Source organism: Ciconia boyciana, chromosome 3 (genome assembly GCF_034638445.1).
Source record: "Ciconia boyciana chromosome 3, ASM3463844v1, whole genome shotgun sequence".
Taxonomy (NCBI): Eukaryota; Metazoa; Chordata; class Aves; order Ciconiiformes; family Ciconiidae; genus Ciconia; species Ciconia boyciana.
This window is the reverse complement of record NC_132936.1, coordinates 65,573,620-65,593,760: the sequence shown is the minus strand read 5'-3', so window position 1 is coordinate 65,593,760 and position 20,141 is coordinate 65,573,620. Positions and strand designations below refer to the sequence as shown.

The 20,141-nt window shown below is 41.1% G+C and overlaps 1 protein-coding gene across 1 annotated transcript in view; it reads right to left on the bottom strand.

The window, feature by feature from the left end:
* Nucleotides 1-5,192: 5,192 nt before the first annotated feature.
* PEX7 (peroxisomal biogenesis factor 7) overlaps nt 5,193-20,141 on the bottom strand; it is a 48,508-nt gene continuing 33,559 nt past the window's right edge. Inside the window, exon 10 of the mRNA XM_072855932.1 lies at nt 5,193-7,531. Within this exon, the coding sequence (XP_072712033.1) occupies nt 7,463-7,531 (69 nt within the window). The 3' untranslated portion in view covers nt 5,193-7,462. The remainder of the gene's footprint in view (nt 7,532-20,141) is intronic.

Genomic DNA, 20,141 nt, shown 5'->3' with positions numbered 1-20,141 from the left:
GAGCACGCCCCGGCTCAGCGGGGGTGGCAGCCCCCTCCCGCCGCCCGCAAGCCCTCCCGGACCCGGCGGGGCGCAGGAGGGGCGGGCGGTGGCAGCGCGCACCGCTGCGCGTTCGGCCAGGGGGGTAAACGCGGCATCGCGGCGGAGCGCGACCGGCCCGAAAACAACGTGGGAGACCCGTAGGAAACCCCACGTCTCCCGGAGCGGGGAGGTCAGTGCAAGCCCCCCCACGCGTGCACAAGCACGGCGGTACCGCCGTTCTCTCCCCAAAAGCGTACGTCCTCCCAGGAGAAAGCCCCCCCGGCTACCGGCGGCATCCCGCCTGCAGCCCCCCCGCCTCCCCCCGCTGGGGTCCCGGCCGCCCCGCGGCTCGCCCTCCCGCTCGCCAAAGGGAGCCCCTTCTCGGGCGGGGAACGGCAGAGGGACGGGAATCGCTGCTAAGACAGCAGGGAGGACCTCTTTCTAGCAGGGGGACCTTCCTTGAAAAGTCCCTAAAAATTGGTAACCACACAGAGTCTTCGAAAGTGATGTTTTAAAGGCTGGTAAAGTTTAATAAGCTAATCCCTTCTTTCGACTTGCCAAGTGAAGGTTTTAACAGGAGACTGCAATAGATCACCTGGACTCTAAGGAAAAGCAAAAGCAGTTCTCTCGGACAGCCAGTCCTCTCCACGTCTCCTGCAGTGTCAGGCAACGTAAGGGAATGAAAAACTGTACTTTCATTCGGAGCTGCCTTGAGCCTTCTTTTAACATCATACATGTTAGGTCTCTCTCATTAGCAGTAAGACTACCTTTCACCCATCAATATGAGATTAGCAAAGTTATTCTTTATTTTAAACAAAACCAGCCTCCCCTCTCTCCACAGGAGCGGTATTAGAAAGAACCAGCTTGGGGGAAAATAGCACACTCGACACCCGAAGCTTGGTTTTGGAAGACTTACCATAAAAAGAGTGGACCAGACCCTGAAAAGGATTGCCAGTTCTGGTGGGCTTGTACGGAATTTAGCACAAGCACAGCATGCATTTCAGCAGTATCAAAAAGGCACAACTATTTTCTGTGACATTTCTGCAGAAAAATGTTACATTCCAATCTTAGTTCAGTTCATAGACCTCACTAGACATACCCAGCTTCCAAAGCCAGCTATACTTCTTCCCAGTCACTGCACTGGAAACTCGGTACAGCTCGGTGTTCCGGTGAGACCTGTAGCGATCGCAGGAAAGGGGTGCTGATGCCAACAGCTCTCAACAAGAGCAGGGCAGGCGTTAGGACTGCCAGGCAAGCAACCGTGCGTGAAATGACTGCACTAGTATGGAGCAGCGGCAGGAAAAACACACCGGACCCACAGCGCTGGGCTCTTCATCTGAACCAAGAGAAGCCGTGTGTGCCCAGGATTATTGCTGGGTGCAGTAAGGGGCTCTCGGTGGTCACGGGGATCAGTTGCACCAAAGAGGATGTGTTATAAGTTTCCCGGGTTACAACGAGCAGTGGAGCTGGTACAGGCAGGGAAAGGAGGCAGGGCAAGGTTTATAAAATGGAACAGCAGAGGTACGCATTAAGGTATGAGTGTTTGAAGATGAAAATTGGTAATGAGGGAAAGGAAACCATGGGTACCATTGAAATTAAGCAACAGAGGTAAACCACAAGAGAAATAATGTTCTCTAAGCAAAAACTAGAGGAACTTCTTTTTTTCAGCCTCTGGGGTAAACATGTGGATGGCGACAGAAGTGATGTTTGGAAATCTAACCTGCAGCCTGTTTCCAGAACGTGGGAGCTGAGTGCAAGTCCACCTTGCGCTTCAATGCCATCGGCCGTGCTTGTGCAGGGGGCCGGCAGCTGCTGTTGACTCTGCCTGTGGCTGATGCAGACACAGCAGTGCTTACTTCTACTTTTTGACATGTGTTCCTGGATAAATAGTCTCTCTCCCCAGAGGCTGTCTCCAGCTTGCCTGCCATTTATTTTTCAATCTTCAATTTATTCATTTTTTATCAAGCTACTGTTCTCACTCCCTCTTTCTTGCCTGGCATTTTCTCACCTTCCTTCCTTCCCCATTCCCATTCCCGAGCCTGACATTAATGCAAGAACAAGACTGACTTTGTGAGGACCAGTGTAATACTCGCCTGACTCAAAACTGCAGCCTCTCTTTTCCTCCTTCACCTCTTCTCTTCATCTTTACAGAATCCATGGGAGGATTCTCCTGATATCTATAATTTTAATTTGGCTTTTTCCCTTTTGACTTTAAGTGTTCCGTAATTATTTTCCATGACAGTTTAGTTTCCATTTTGCTCTCTCTCTGGTTCTTACCAAGGCAGTTGCATTTTCATCTTCTTTTCACATGCAAATCTTTAGTTGTAATAATATGAGTACTTACATTTCTATTGATTAAAAACTCCGATTGAAATATTAAAAACACTGACCCCCCCCCACTCTGTGCGTATGCCTCCTTTTAAAAGGTGAGAGTAATACCTATCTGAATTTCTCAGGTTACCTCAGTCACAAGAGCCATGGATGCAATCGGGATACTTGGAAGTTTAATCTTTGCTAACTCAGGGTGGGAAGAAAGCATGCACTGAAGCCCAGAAGTTTTCAGGCACAATGACATGTCAGTTGCAGTCACCTCCCTGGGGTCTTGGGGTGCTCCACCTTGGGGCCCTTCACCCACTTCAGCAGCTGCACTGCAGCATAAAATGTAAACTCACAGTTAAGCGGCCTGACATACTAAGGCGTATAAAGTTTGAAATTCTCATTTAAACTTACTGGAGACTAAGCCTGGCTTCAAAACCCACTGAAGAACTGTGCCAATGCATTTACACCAGCCTCCATTTGGACTCATCCCAAGCCCACACACAGCACAGTTTAAAGGAACATGTGGATCACTGTGACAATGTTTGCACATGGGAGAAAAAAAACTCCTGCCAAGTAAGTGCAGATGGAAAAAAATCTAATCGTGCTTTCTGGAAATACTGTAGTAATTGGGACTCCACCTAAGCGTAACCTCTGTAAGAAACAATTTTGTCCCCTCACCAGTGAAATTAGCACTAGAGAAGTGAGTCTCTGACATTGTAGAGGATCAGGCTGCAAGTCTGCATTGGGGGCTAAATATTTCCCTGATTGAAACAGAAAACCAAGCATAGCAGAAGGATAAAAATTTGAACAGAGTAGAGTAGAGAGTTCAGTTGGAAGGGGCCTACAACGATCATCTAGTCCAACTGCCTGACCAGTTCAGGGCTGACCAAAAGTTAAAGCACGTTGTTAAGGGCATTGTCCAAATGCCTCTTAAACACTGACAGGCTTGGGGCATTGACCGCCTCTCCAGGAAGCCTGTCCCAGTGTTTGACCACCCTCTCGGTAAAGAAATGCTTCCTAACGTCCACTCTAAACCTCCCCTGGCGCAGCTTTGAACCATTCCCACGTGTCCTATCACCAGATCCCAGGGAGAAGAGCTCAGCACCTCCCTCTCCGCTTCCCTCCTCAGGAAGCTGTAGAGAGCAACGAGGTCACCCCTCAGCCTCCTTTTCTCCACACTAGACAAGCCCCAAGGCCTTAGCCACTCCTCATAGGACATTCCTTCCAGCCCTTTCACCAGCTTTATTGTCCTCTTCTGGATGCACTCAAGTACCTCCACATCCTTCTTAAATTTCAGGGCCCAAAACTGCACACAGTATTCAAGGTGAGGCTGCACTAACACTAAATTTGGGAGCTCAAGTGCCCATGTCCCAAGTACTGTATCCTATGTGTTGGATCTCACCTGTGTTGCAAGGCCAGCTTCTCTTGCAACATCTCTCATGGTACTCCTAATTCCTGTCTTGTCTATAGCCAGCAAGGGGGGCAGAGGGGAAGGTGCTCTCTCTTGCCCAACCACCCCTTTCTCAACATGGATTCAGGCCAGGTCCCGTACTAGTCTCCCACTGCCTCTCCACCACCCCACATTCAGATAAGACTAGTACTCCTACACTTCACTGGGAAGGAACTGGATAAAGCAACAGAGAGACATCACTTGAGGTAACACTACAGTGAAGGTACTTCCCTCACACTAGCTGTTCTTGTGTCCAGAGACAGCAGGGGGTGCTCAGTTCATCAGTTGACTCTTACAAAATTTTGACCTAGCAGTGGGGCACAGATCACAGTAATGAATAGCTCTGTGGTTCCTTACAGTAATGAGATGATGATTATGCCTTAACTCTAATCCTTTGATGCAAATCATGCTCAGTTCTGCATTTCACCTAAGTACAATGACATGTGTGAGAAAAAAAAAAAAGTGGAGCAAATTGGTGCCAAATTCCTAAGGGCATCCATCACTTTTTAAAATGGTTTCTTGGATGAAAATGGTAAAGATCTATATAAAATGTTTAATGGACAGTTTGCTTTAATTAGGCTCTGATGCAACCATGAGGTATACAGGGGAAGTGTTGTGCAGAGTTGTAGCCGTTTCCCATCACATGACCCTGACCACATTCAAAACTGAGCAGTACTGCTGAAAGGCTTAGTACACCCATGCCTGTGCAGCAAAATTTGAGGCCAGCACTGTACTTGGCTAGAAGAAGGAGATCACTTCATCACTGACATGTAGTTGGCACAAGCAGACACAAAGAATCATTTAAAATAGTTTTCCTTTATCAAAATGCAGACCTGATGGGACATAGAGCTAGGCAAAGTTGCATGAAGTACGGTCTCTAAAAGCACAGAGGAAAAATGCGACTGTCACCCAGCATTCATACAAGACATAAACCATAATTACGATACTCTTTACTCATAGGATACTCTCAGTATCTTTCACTGCATTTACTTTTTGATCAACGTTTCTTAATTGGGGAAGTGAATGCAAGAGCGTAGCCAAAGATACTGTGTGCAATTAATTTAATAGCATTGTAGAACAGCAAATCCACTCCTTCAGAACACAATTATCAGTATGTTTCTTGAACCAAGGAGAAACCTACGGGCTCCCATAAAACAAAATCTTCCACAGGAGCAAGTTTAAAGTAGAACACATTACGTCTTTAAGACTGTCGTCATTAAAGGCCTGTTTCAGATCAGAAGCTAGTATTATGGTCATAAAGTAAAAAGTATTTCTTTAAAACAATTATAGCTAACGTTCCCTGAGAATTAAAAATCAGCAACAACTATTGCCAGATTGGTTTTTCTGTTACATGCAGAAATGTTACAGCACATTCTCTCCATTCAAAGATCACGCAGGAAGATTACAGGCCACAGTTTTTATTTACTATGTGCGTCTTCTGGATGTGTTCATTTTTCAAAAGAATTAAATCTGGATGCAGCAACCTTCAGCACTGAAGCTAACCAGGACATGAGGGGAGAGAAGGAAGTTAAGAAAAGGTTTAATCCACGTGTTGAGTGTGCATGTTCAGAATTCCTTTTTTTTTTCCCCTCTGCTAGGTTTTCTGAATTTGCCCTTCCAACTGATAGGCTATGGCAGAATTCTGGAATATCTCCCTCCATCCCCCCAGAAACAAGCATATAAAATATATACCCACGACCAAAATGTTCCACTCACTCAGACAAGTAACTTGTAGTCTAAGGAGAAAAGGGTGATAAAGCAGGAGAGTGGAGTAACTATTAAGATTGAAATAATCAATTTTAATACCTAAAATTAGATTTTATGGCCCATGGTATTGCTGAAAGCTATATGCAGCACAGCTTTACCATTGCATCATTCCTCAGCGCACAGAATTAAAGTGCAGTAAACATTTGGAATTTGGTGCAACACACTGTTACAAAAAAAGAAAATCTACTTTTTGTTACTAATTCAGCTCGAGAAGATGGTATTCTGGGTCAGTTTGCACTGACCCAGAAAAACGTAAGATCCTATCAGGATCCAAATTCTCATGTTGTAGAAGAGGTTTCTTTCTTTCTTGCCCTAACACCAGATAAGTACATACATATCTCCCTGTGGAGACAGCTACCTGCAAGTTCCCTGGCTCTTTCTCCAAGACAGCACAATCATTCTTTCCTTGCAACTTGCAAGTCTTAGCTCCACTTAATTCTTTCATTTCTTCAAAGTATCCAGCAGATCTGGCAGTGTCTGCTATTGCTTGATGTATGAGTGGTGCAACCCAGAAGTGTTGTTAACAAGAGACTATGAAAACCCGACCAAAGATCTGCAAAGACTTGGCCTCCAAAGAGTCTTTTGATGGTAAAGATTGACGATATAGGGTAACAGCAGAAGTGAGACAGCTTTAAGAAGGTTAAAAAAACCAAACCAAACCAAAAAAAACCAAAACCCCCCCCCACCAAACCAAAAACCAAAAAGGCTAGGAGGAAACCAGGAGAGAGGCCTAAGATATGCCAGTGAGAACTGCAGGAGTATCACAGCTGGATCCTGAAAAAGTATTCACAGGAGACCGGAGAAACATAAAAACTGAACACCTCTACTTGCCCCAGAAAAACTCAGATGAAAATACCACCATGTGGGCTGAGGAGTCAAAGTGGGCATGCAAACTACTCAACATACCTATAACACGTTGGGCATATTCTTGTTAGTATAATAGCTTGGCCACACTGGATCTGCTATGCTTATGCCATGCAGTTAATCCCCATGTATGTAGGCTCAACTGGTCTGGACATCAGCTCTCACTTTGGCTAGGCTGTCTGAGGTCCAGAAACACTGAATATATGCCCACATTCCTCTTCTGTCTCTTGGAAAAACTTTATAAGTCAAAATAGAAGACAAGTCTAATAAAAAAGACGGCTGTCATATCTCTAAATCTTGAGGATTGTGATCCAGTTAGCATTGTATATATTTAATTTTTTCCTAAACATTTTCTCTATCATCAGAGTATCTTTCTGCATGACTTCATCAACTGTTTTACTCAAGGAGATCTATAGGGAAAAAATGTATGAAAATAATCTTTACCATCTTTGTGAAACAACAATCAAAAAGGTCAAATGAATCAGCTGGCTATAAACTATGACATTTACTGTCTATCAAGAGTATTCATCATATTGCACAAGAAAATAATGCAACATGAGTCACAGCAAAACATATAAATATAAATGCACCCGAGTGATACAAACCTCAGTTGACATTACAGTACTCTACAGTGAAAAGCCACTTTCTTCTTTTCTTTTCTACAGTGACATCTCAAAATACACTGCCAGTTACTTTTATTTCTCACAAGGATCAAAAAGATTCAGGCCTCTGCTCTCATCATTAGCCAGACAGATCACAAAATTGTGTTGGTGATTCTACTCTAGACACCACCTCCTATCTGCTACAGCCACTCTTCGGCCATTCAGTAGCTGTTGAACATTTTGCTGGCTCAAGTACTACCTGTACAGTAAACCAAGCCCTAAAATCTCCACATGCTTAAGTGCACAACACTCCGTTCAAGCAGAGTTTTACTTAAAAAGAGACACTAAGATTAGTGACACAGTTGACACTTTAGCACAAGTCTGGTTGTGGGGGAAGAGAGAAAGGCTCCTGGTGTGTCAGATCATCTTCACTTTCTCTCTAGACAGGAACTGCCAGACACGACGGAGTATAGATCTTGACTAGTTCGTCCCAAGCACAGTCCACCACCTACAAAACAAACAAAATCTATTTAGATTCTTCATAAGAGTCATTTTTACAAAAACCAGAAGGAACTTAGAAGAAATTAATGCATATTGTGGAGTTAATGCTGGTTGGTACTCTGATTTACAATGCTTCAAAATTATATAATAATGCAGTTGGTTTTGTTTTTCAAAACTTTGTCTTAACTTTACTGAGGTGCACAAAAATTAACAATCTCCTATTTTTCATACTCCCCATAAGGAAAGTGGGGAAATCTTTGGGTTTCAACTGATTGTTCCAAACAGGCTAAGGAACGTAACTGAGAATGAAATGAAGGAAAGACACACAAAAGTCCAGACCTTGTGGTGTTTCTTCTCTTTACAGGGTCCCAGGACCCTTTTACCATGATATCTAAACACTTCACGATCAAATCTGAACAACTTTCTTATACTTGCAGGTAGGGAAAATTGTTACAGACATTTTCCTAATGGAGAGCTAAGGAATGGAAAAACAAAGAAGTTGACCAAAATGATGCAGGAATTTTCTTGAAGAATTAAGCCAGAACTTGCGGTTCACACTGATAAGCTATGAGATCACTGTATTGTCTTTTGTTGAGAAGAGAGATGTCTATTTGCTGAGCATTGAGAACTGGGGGTGGTGGTGTTGCTTCAAGCACTACCTAGACCCCACTAGTCTGATGAGAAGTGACGCCACCTGTGCCAATGGCATCTTATAAACACAGCGACCGATTCCAGTATAACTGAAACTCTTCCGAATTGCAAGTCCCAAGCTCTATTCTAGATGCAGGTTTGAACCTAAAATCACAAACCCAGAAGGCTAACCTAATTCTATAGCATTAAAAGTTTTTAATAAATAACAAGATTCCACAGGAGGCAACTACAGAATGCTTTAGGTTTGAAAATTATTTGATAATGCACTTTAGAGTCTGTAACAAAGTGAAAGAGTTAACCACACTGACAATTACTCAAGTATATGAGCAGTAATGAATAATATGAATTACATATTCACAAAATACCGTGGGAGACAAGAACTAAGGCAAAGGGAAGAAGAAAGAAAAGAGCTAAAGAGAAAAAGCTGATGAGCCCCACAAATATATGCCAGTAAATCTGGCTGAATCCATCTTGCATTATCTTTACAATGTCCTTTCCAGTTGGGATCACAAAGGATACAGTATTGGATCCTCTGCACAACAAGCTTCCTTCTGCTGCAGACTGCAATTCCTGTTCTCTTCTAGAGCCAGAATGAACAGCTGCACACTAAAAATTTGGAAATCCAACTTCAATATTTGATTTCAGACTATAATTAGCCCATTTTGTGTTTACTACACTGCACTATTATTCATTTTTATTGCTTCCTTAGCTGGTTCTACTTAGTTATTTGAAGTGCTTTCGACATACATCTAAATGGATCAAAAAATCTCTTGACAATGTGTCTGTCTATTCATACGACATAATAGAGCTTTGTGTAATATAATGTTCTGCTGCATTGCAGTCCCCCAAATCATATCAAAAGGAAAATTTAAGTTCTCCACTAAATGCTATGTAGAAACTGGCAATCACATAAAACACAGGTTTTTTTAATATTCTCCACAGCTCTGGATCAATATCTGTATTTCTACAGGCAACAATTTCTACTTGCATAAAGAAACAAGAAACAGAGATAACATCTGGAAAAAATCCCATGGGAATTCCCACCTGTTATCAATGTAATTAGCATCCTTGAAGTAGCCTCTGAACAAATATAGTTACAGAACCATTTAATCTAGCAACACTAAAAATAAACAGGGGATATTAAAAGGGAGTTTGAAAAGGATCACTTGCGGTAATTTGCCCAACTCATTGACTTAATGATAGCACATGAAAGATGAAAACAACCAGTAAACAAAAGGAAAATAAAAGCTACAGCAAATAACAGTGTATCAGGTTCTCCTGAGCAGGAGGAAGTCTATAATGGAATACTGATATCAGAAACCTTGATGAAAATACACATGCAAAGAACAGCAAACAGGTATGTATGGGAAACTGGGACACTACAGCATGGAACAGCATTACAAAATGCAGTAGCATTTCCACTTCTCCATAATACTTTCTCCAAAATACAGCCAAGACTGTAAGAGAAAGGGGACAACTGTAAGCTCACAGCGTGGCAGCCAGCATTAACTGGGGGACAGCTGCTACATGCCCCTTTGCAGCATCTCATAGATTATCACTGCCTCAAATACAAATGACTAAAATGAATCCTGGGATAAAGAGAAGTGCCTGTCATGCAGCTACTGCATCAGTTTACAAAACGTCTTCTCCTTTTGCCTTTTTTCTTATGACCTATCTTATACAATGGTCTTATGACCATTGTATGCCTTTCCCCAGAAGAGGGGAACATAGGATATTGAATATAAGTGCTTTAAAAGTATTTAGAAATGTCAGTTCTCATGTGACGTATGAACATTTTAAATACATACTTTAAAGCACTTTAGCCATTTTTTTTTAATAAACTAAATGCTACTTAATTTAAATATTAAAATAGCAGCAGGAATTCCATTGGGATGAGGACTGATCCAGCACACCACAGTAAATAAATATGGCATAATAAAAGCCACAAGTTCCTAGAGTTTATATTTTGATCAATGAGATTATGTTACTAACAGGCAGAGAATATCCTCCTGTGGTAGGATGAAGGACAAGGGAAAACTGAGAACAGACTCACATATTATTTGCTTACCTGATAAAAGTCCTCGCCCATTAGGAACATGAAGGCATGGAGGTTTGTCTTTCTGTGAAAGTGTCCACTGTCTTGGGGACAAATTTTACTCTCAGATTGAAACAAATCTCATTGATTTCAGTATTTAGAGGGTGCATGATTTACTTTTTTTTTTTTAAGCTGACACGCAAACAGAGTAGAAGACAGTTTATCTCAGTTGCAAAGAACTGTATAAGTTATAATATCCTTATACTATTGAATCTTTTGGACACCCGTATGCCATGCAATTTTCATTATCATTTATGAATACTAAATTGCTCTTGTAACTACGGAATAAAATTCTACTATAGCAACATTTAACTTTCAGAAGTTGCAGGGAAAAGGAGAATAACTAGACCTTAATTGTAAAACAAGAATATTCTACCTTACACTGACTGGTAAATTACATCAAGAAATAATGCAAATAGAAAAAGCATTCTAAACCTGATAATCTTAATTATAACTAAAGCTATATGGGACAAAGTCTAACAAAATGACATTTACTACTTGTCTCTAATGCTTTTACTTCAGTAGCAAAGTTGCTGTACTAGTATATATGCTAGGGGTACTGTACTGTTATTACTGCAGAATAAACATCATGCCAAGTTATCTGCCAGTAGAGATTTAAGGAAGTCTATTTGAAGCACATAAAATGGGGATCACTGTATTTCTCTTCGAGTAAAGCCAAAAAGCAAGCAAACAAACAAAAAACTGCAGTCATCACAGGAAGCTGATTGCTTGACTAGAGAATCATAGTTTAACTCAAATGAAACAGCTATCCTGTATTTTATTGAAGTGTTTATCCTTGTCCCAGAATATAACAATGTTTCCCACCAACTGATTTAATATTGACATCCATTCATTTATCAAAGCCATTTCCATTGACTCACTAACTGATTTACTCCTCTGACAGGCCCTCTGTTTCCTATTCATCACAATCGTCTTGCTTTGCAATAGACTTAGACCTTTTCCAGCACCCGAAGGCAATCCATTCAGCCTAGTGCAATTACCTGCATGACATTCTGCCTTTAAACTGTTCCGAAGAAGCAAGAAAACAAGAGAAATCTCCCAAGTTAGTAGCTAACGTTTTTTCAATATTTGAAGGCATCATAAACCCCCAAACCCTAACCAAGATTAAATATATTCAAAAGAACAACTAAAAACTTTTGAGTTCAGTAACCCCTTTATGAAGGGGTTTAATCAGAAGAAAGTACAGCCCCCTCTAGATTCGTATTTCCAGAAGTATCTTGGTGCCACTCAGCTTCCAGTGTGCTCATAATAAATCAAAGGATAATACGCAAATGTGTCTGAGTGACCCATGTCTCTTCTCAGCTTTTCTCCATCCCATCCCATTTTCAAATAAAACTAATAAGACCTGTCTTTCTTCTGTAGAACAGACAGCAGAAAAAGTACTCAGTTCTTCACTTCCATTAATGTTGTGTTTCCCTTCCTCTTTTAGTTTCTTATCTTCCATGTCTTTTCATACCGAATTTAATGGTCTATTTATATCATTATTACGTATTTTTGAGGGGACATGAGCATTGTCTGTAAGTGTGTGGGATGGAGATTAAGTGGAGATAAAGCAAGCTATTAGGTTTGCTACTCATCAAATGACTTTCACAGGTGATCATTAAAACTGGTTGGTTAAGTGCATAATGGATCATGCATGAGTTTAAATGCATTCAATACCTATTTTGTACTAGAGTATCCAAACCACTAGTGTGGCCTTTTGTTTGGCCAACAGTTGCTGGGGTGAACTGCACACGATGCCTACCTTTACACAAGAGTGAAAGTGATGGGAGTCGGTAAATTAAAACTTCTTATTTTCAATATGCAATAACACCAATCATTTCTTAATCTACTTTTGAAAAAACATGCATTGATTTAATTATTATTTCCAGTAAAGACAGAATAAAACAAACCCTGGACCAGAAGTTCTTATAAAGATCTAGGTTCAAACTACAGTTATCAGAAACAGATGTTCCAAATACTGCTTAAGAAATCCATTTCCTTCTTAAGGAGAGAAAAGATAAAAGACTTGAGGGGCATTATTTTTCAGATTGCAAAGATACGTCACAAAGAACTGATCTAAAAACCAGGGAGCTGTCTCAACATTTGTTTCGTTGCTCTGACATGGGCAACAGGAAGATGACTTGGTAGTTGTGCTACACATTTCTAAATGGAAGTCTTCTGAGTGTGTATTTCATCATTAAGATGTAAAGGAAAGTGAGATGTGAGTTGCAGGTTAGAGAGAAATCCTTGGAATCGCCACAGAAATGTGTCGCAATTCGTCTGTACTCTACAGATAAGGGGAAAGGCATCTTCCCCAGTCTTTCAAGAACTGTTTTAATCGGTAAAGTCACAGAATCACAGAATCATATAGGTTGGAAAAGACCTTTAAGATCATCGAGTCCAACTGTAAACCTAACACTACCAAGACCACCACTACACCATGTCCCTAAGCACCTCATCCAAACGTCTTTTAAATACCTCCAGGGATGGCAACTCAGCCACTTCCCTGGGCAGCCTGTTCCAATGCTTGATAACCCTTGCAGTGAAGTAAAATTTCCTAATATCCAGTCTAAACCTCCCCTGGTGCAACTTGAGGCCATTTCCTCTTGTCCTATCACTTGTTACCTGGGAGAAAAGACCGACCCCCACCTCTCTACAACCTCCTTTCAGGTAGTTGTAGAGAGCGATAAGGTCTCCCCTCAGCCTCCTTTTCTCCAGGCTAAACAACCCCAGTTCCCTCAGCCGCTCCTCATAAGACTTCTGCTCTAGACCCTTCACCAGCTTTGTTGGTCTTCTTTGCACACGCTCCAGCACCTCAATGTCTTTCCTGTAGTGAGGGGCCCAAAACTGAACACAGTATTCAAGGTGCGGCCTCACCAGGGGCACGATCACTTCCCTAGTCCTGCTGGCCACACTATTTCTGATACAAGCCAGGATGATGTTTGCCTTCTTGGCCACCTGGACACACTGCCGGCTCATATTCCACCAGCACCCCCAGGGTCCTTTTCCACTGGGCAGCTTTCCAGCCACTCTTCCCCAAGCCTGTAGCGTTGCATGGGGTTGTTGTGACCCAAGTGCAGGACCTGGCACTTGGCCTTGTTGAACCTCATACAATTGGCCTCAGCCCATCAATCCAGCCTGTCCAGATCCCTCTGCAGAGCCTTCCTCCCCTCAAGCAGATAAACCACTCCTGCCCAACTTGGTGTCATCTGCAAACTTACTGAGGGTGCACTCGATCCCTTCGTCCAGATCACTGATAAAGATATTAAACAGAACTGGCCCCAATACTGAGCCCTGGGGAACACCACTTGTGACCGGCTGCCAACTGGATTTAACTCCATTCACCACCACTCTTTGGGCCCGGCCATCCAGCCAGTTCTTTACCCAGCGAAGAGTACACCCGTCCAAGCCACGAGCAGCCAGTTTCTCCAGGAGAATGCTGTGGGAAAACGTGTCAAAGGCTTTACTAAAGTCTCGGTAAACAACATCCACAGGCTTTCCCTCATCCACTACGTGGGTAACCTTGTCATAGAAGGAGATCAGGTTGGTCAAGCAGGACCTGCCTTTCCTAAACCCACGCTGGTTAGGCTTGATCACTTGGTTATCCTCTACATGCCATGTGATGGCACTCAAGATGACCTGCTCAAGTCAATCATAAGTTCTGTAGAAAATATACTGGAACTGCAAAATGCCTTCCTGTGCTGATACTAACCTTGGTGACCCCAAATGCAGTCAATTTACATGCAGTGAAACTGTGTTTTCTAATGACCCTATCCAATCTTCAAACTCATCCTTCAGCTCAGAGTTAAGCTAAGTTTCTTCCTTTTGGGATATAATCACAGATAATCATAAGCCAAACAATGTTTTTGGTAACAGTGGCAAAATCCTGTTTTCTTCCATTGAGTTTCACTAGTGCAATTCACTGGGACTTCTCAAACAGATTTACTGATCATGCAGAAATGAAACAAAATCCACTACATTGATTAAAAGATGAGGCTCACAGAAGCAGCAAGTATTTGTAAGCCACTGAATCAAATACAATGCACAAGCAACACATTTACTGAGTAAGAAATTGCTGCCTCCCACCTCTTCCCAGTACTTCAGAATCACAAAGTGCATTTTCCTCTCCATACACTTGCAGCTTTTACAGAATTGTGATGCCTGACAGCAACCTTTCCAAACACCTTAGGATGAGACTTCTGCTGATAATGGCAAAGAGTGATCATTACTCATGAATGGCTAGCTTTGACTTACACAGTGAAAGTTTAGTTTTAACAGTTTGGGAAAGACATACAATAAGCACCAGTAAGAAATGTCACCTCCCTTTCCCCCTCCAACTTTGTAAAGGAGTTCAGATTGGTTTAACATTTGCAGCTGGTTAAATTTGATCTTTCCATGCAAAAATCCACTCTGAAATTAAGTAAAAGAACAGATGCTGTAGGATCTTTTCATCTCAAAGGATCACTAACTGCATAACTTTAGTAGCATCCTGGAGAAGGACCATAAGGACAGATTAAAATGAAGTACAGGCAGTGATATAATTATAGCAGTGTGATAGCCACAACAGCTGGGTGGAAGCTATCGGTTCCTTGGCAATTAAGTGTAAAAGATAAGAGGAAGCGATCAAAAGAAAAAAGCAGAGAAAGTCTGTTTTTCTGTACATTTCCACAAGATGTAACCACTTTTATATGAAACAGTCAACGTTTCTGCGCCTGTTGAGGGTGCACAATTAATTTAAATGAACAGCAAAATACATAGCAAAACAGCCTCACTAAAGACATCTTCTGCATTTATATCTGGCTATACTGGTTAAGCCAACTTCAGCAGCCCCTCTCCTGTCCATTCTCCTGCTTGCTGTGTTGGCATAGCTAATGTGGCACATCGTAGAAGCTACACATAGAAAACAGGTAGCAGAACAAACCTGTACATCGAAACTTGACAGATGATCAAAAATTTTTCCATAAAGCTGGAAGAATTTAGAACTAGATTTCAGTTACCTTCAGGGGATGCAGTTCAAGTGTATACACTTTGGCTATGACCTCCCTCCAACTAGTAAGAAATTATGGCTTTTAAAATTTTAGTGATACTGATGCCATAAGAAAAGTCATGATACCATTAGTACAGCAACGTTTCATGGGATCAACAGATCAATGCTACAAAGCAGGCACCTCTGCTCAGTTCTAACTGCCTCTGGCCAGGTGGAAGGAAGGAGCAGACTGTGCTATGGCACAACATGCTGGTGATAGCCCGCAGCTTTAGGGAGAAGTTCAGGGAAGCTGGATCACAAGGACAGTGTAACTCAGAGCACAAGACTAGTTTCATGGGTACTGCACTGGTATTATCACTGTCTCCATATGATTTGGTATCATGTATGTGTATCGCCGTATTCACCCCTCACCATCTCCAAATGCAATACAGAGGAATTGTGGCCAGGCCCCTTCTTGCATCAATACATCCCAAAGCTCCAGGTACTTTGAAGAAATAAGAGAAACCAGTTTCACGTGAACTAATCTACTCTGGGGGAGTATTTACACAAGGAGGTGCAGCCACAAAGAGGGCTAGAGAAAACAAAGTTTGCCTCCCAAACTATGTTGACACAAACAGCTATTTAGACAGCTAGTTGCCCATTTGTAGTATAATTACCATGCAAACACACACAACCACAATAAAAGAAAATCGTAAGTGATCACTATTTGTGTTGTACGTAAGTTATTCTAAAACCTAGACTTTAGCACGCATTCAGATAACAGATGATTCTGGACTAGAGAACTGACATTTGGTTTATCCTTGTTTGGTGCAGAACAATTTTAATTTCCAAAGGGAGCACCTCAGTATTGCATATTGCTGAAGTCCTGTTCTGATTTGGCATGTCATGGATGTCTGATGTGCTCTTCATGTATCAAGTGTTCTAAGCCACTAACACCCCTTGCCATCGCTTCCGTTGAAAATCACGTATCCTTGCAATTTAGGAATGTCATTGTTCATTGCATAAAAGTACAGAGAAAGGGGAAGATTCCTCTCCTTTTCCCATTAGATACTTAATCCTGTTCTCAGCAGCAAGATAGAAAGCCTGGCTCAATGGAAAGCATTAATTTATACTTTCCACTGTCAGCTTTACAGAGTTCAGAACAGATGTGAAGTATAGGCTGAGAAAGGTTTTCAGACAAAATTCAGAGCTTCAGTTTTTCTTACATTTGTGTTAAGCAAAATCCAGCTTTAGAACTACAACAGAAAGGGTTGGGTATTTTTTGTCCGCGATTTAAAGAAATTCATGGTATATATGTATTTTCTATTCTTTACATACTTATTGAAATAATTTCAGAATCAAGACAAGAAGGACTGAATGTTTACAGTATCTGTACTTCTTATCTGTGTCACTGATGGATTGCCTAAAAGACATTTAAAATTAATTCATGACTGCTGTATCACATTCAACCTACAACAGAAGAAAAACAGCTGCTTTTAAATAAAGCTGCATAAATAATACCAAAAAAAGTTACATTCATGCTTACATGCTGTAGGTAAGCACAGCAAAATCCCCGTAAGACCTAGGCTTAAAGGAGTATTATATTTTAATTCATCAGAACATTCACAGATCACATACAGGGAAAGTAAGTATCAGGAGAGAACTAAGAAATCCGATGAGCTACAGAGTACAATTCCAATATATGGTCAAGCATTATCAGCCCCTAGTGAGGAATAGTATATAGCTGATTACCATTTTCATATTTTCTACATATATCCTATGCCTATCTAGTGTATGTAGAAAGAAGCAAGCTTTGATTGTTTTTCTTATACCCAAACTTTGGAAAGAACTATCATGTCTGGTTTAAAAAACTGCATATTCTTAATACTGTTGACAAGGTAAATGGATTTGCTCAGTTCTTAATACTGTGCATCATTACAAATTTCAAAGATTTTTGGTGCTTAGGATCTTGTCACTGTTCTTGCGCATGCCAAAGCTACTTTGGCCGAAAGCTGGAGTTCGGAGTATTTTCTCCTAGACAACCTGCCTTGCAAGCTCTCACAATCAGCACTTGCAGTTCAACAGAGAAATACCCTGAATATCGTGAGGATCATTTCTGTTAACGCTTTGCACTGTAAAATGCACATTTTTCTATGCATGTGAAAATTTGTTTGTTAGTTGTCTGAAATTGCTATGAACCTGACAGCAACATTATGGTGGAAAAAAACCCCCAAACCAAACAACAGTTGATTTTATTAAAATGCAAAGCTTTCAACAAATGCTTACTTTACATAGAGGCAGATACCCCAAAATATCTTAATTAAGCACAAAGGAGTTTCCTGTTTCATCTAGTAATACTTACCTTCACAACCTGGGACCCATTCCTTATGACCTCTCTCCCACATGTTGCCTCCCCTTAGCATGATACTGTACAAGAACCAGCTTGCCTGCATGTACCTACTCTCTGCCTGTGGATTCTGTTCAAAGCTCAATCAGTTCCTCAGGAATGTCTTGTAAATCCTAGATCAGATACTTAACCACAGTATCTATTTTGAACACTTTTTCAAAAGTACAGACTAGTTCTTCCTTGACATGTAAACGATGTCAAAAATGCTGAAGTTCATTGGGCAAAGCCAAAGAAAATATCATCTGGCCAGACAACAAAAATATCATTAAGAGTGAAAGCAAAGGTTAATGACCAGAATGGTACTTAATTTGACTATAAATGAATAGCTTGTCCATTATGAATAAAATACCCTGCATGCATGGAGGAGAGAAGCAGTTCAAATCTCAAGTCGTAACTCCTTATAAAGCACACAGTGAAAATAACAAATCATACAAATGCATGAAGAACAACAATGAATGGGACTCATTATCAGGTCTTGATAGAGAGCAGACATGAAGGCAACCTACATATTGGGAACAGCAGCATAAAATTTAAGCAAATAATCTTTGTTGGATTGATGTAGAAGCCAGGGGAAGGCTGCAAGTGCTCATACTGGAAGCAACTATTCAGTAAGTGTTCATTCTTTATCTTGTAGTTACAGTTTAATTCTATCACAGATTTTTAAACTTCTTTCAAAAAACAGTATGTTTACAACTTGGATTGCTGTGATATCCAACTCTCACAATACATTAAATCAACGCAATAGAAAAAAAACAGAGGAATATTAAAGCTGTTGCAGATGCCAAACTTCTGCCTGGAAGGCACATTGGCATGCAGTGTATATTGATATGTACCCCAGATTTACAGATTTTGTGCATTAAGTCCAACATTGGACTTGCAGAATTTCTGTGTGGAAAACAAAATACCTGGATGCACGAATGCCCTAATGTAGATGGGTATGCACACCATCATTTTCCTTTTTCCAACATACAAGTGCATGTGCAGCTGTTTGCTTTCAATTCATTATCTATCATCAATGAGCATTTACTTCGCCTTGTTCCAAGAAGGCTATTCGATACATTGCAGTTACAAAAGAAGCAACATTACATGGCAGCAACTCCCAAGTCTGACAGATAAATCACACAAAAAGAAGTCATATCTAGCCAGACAGTCGGAAACACCATACACTGAGACCCATTCTGTAATACACAGGGCTCTTTGCAACAGGCTTGTAATCAAGATGTAATCATATCCTCAATACAAAATGAAGAAAAATCTTCTCACCTCATTCAGATCCATGGCAAAACCCACACCAACTTCATGGAAAGCCAAACTGGGCTCAGAGCATGCAGTGATGTAGCACTGTAAGGCCCTAATGTATTACACTATGCTTGCTGCTCCCTCTGGACCCAATTCAGCCAGAATTGTACCTATGCACTCACTTGGGATGAAGTTTTAATTCCCAGCAACTGGCCTTTAAGCTATTCTTGCCCTGCCCCGATGAAAAATAACCTGAAACTTGAGAATGTCTTTCAGCCTTACACATTCCCCTATGTGGTTCACAGCATGGCCTCGTGAACAGTTAGTGCAGCACCTGTGAGGCACCAGAATTAAGGGAACAAGCAACCAGGCAGGAAACTCTTCAAGCTAGCATTTGGTTAGAATGGTTCCACATGCATTAAGCTAAGTATTTTGCCAAACTTACACCTTTCTCCTGTGTCGTTTTATCAGCAGCAGAAATTATGATGGTTTTATTTGCTTTGTCCAATCAGAATTTCAATGCAGATGTTACAAGTCATTTTTATCTGGGGTAAAAAATTAATTTCACTGTGACTTAGAAAGGAACCTAGATGCAAATGATATCTGTGGCACATTAAATAGTGCATTAGTTACAGTTAACTCAGTGACACTAATTTCTGTGTGGAAACTATAGGCTTTCTCATTTTAAAGCAAATAATTAGCTTTAGTTTTTCTGCCTTGCCTGAAAAAACAGTTCATACTACAAACAACAATCCTCTGTTTACAAAACAGAAATGACTGTAGCAACAGAAGCGGAGGAGAATCCTACCACAACCAGTACATAAATAAGTGTCCGTGATAAAATGGGTTCCACTCATTAGCCAAGGGTTTTAGAATTCTAACTACATATAAAGACTCTTCTAGTACTCCAAATATTATGACAAACCAGGTCTAGGTATCATGTGTGACACTACCAATGTTTAACTTGACATTCTAAGTAGACAGAAGAAAGCTCTGTATCTCAGCTTGGCATTCTAGGCCCTTCTCTATTACTCTTGCTTCTGAAACAAAACTACCTCATTTTCCCTGAGCTCACCATGGCTTTCAGCTATTTGATTTTGCAATTCTGTCTGTCCTGCCGTCCTCTCCTACCCAATGCAAGTAACTGCTTTATAAATAAAAATGGACCTGAAGTGAGGTTTATTTAATAAGCATTCAGCCAGACTCATTTCCAGAAGCTTTCTGCAATCTGGTGGCTCTTATTCAGGATCTGAGTC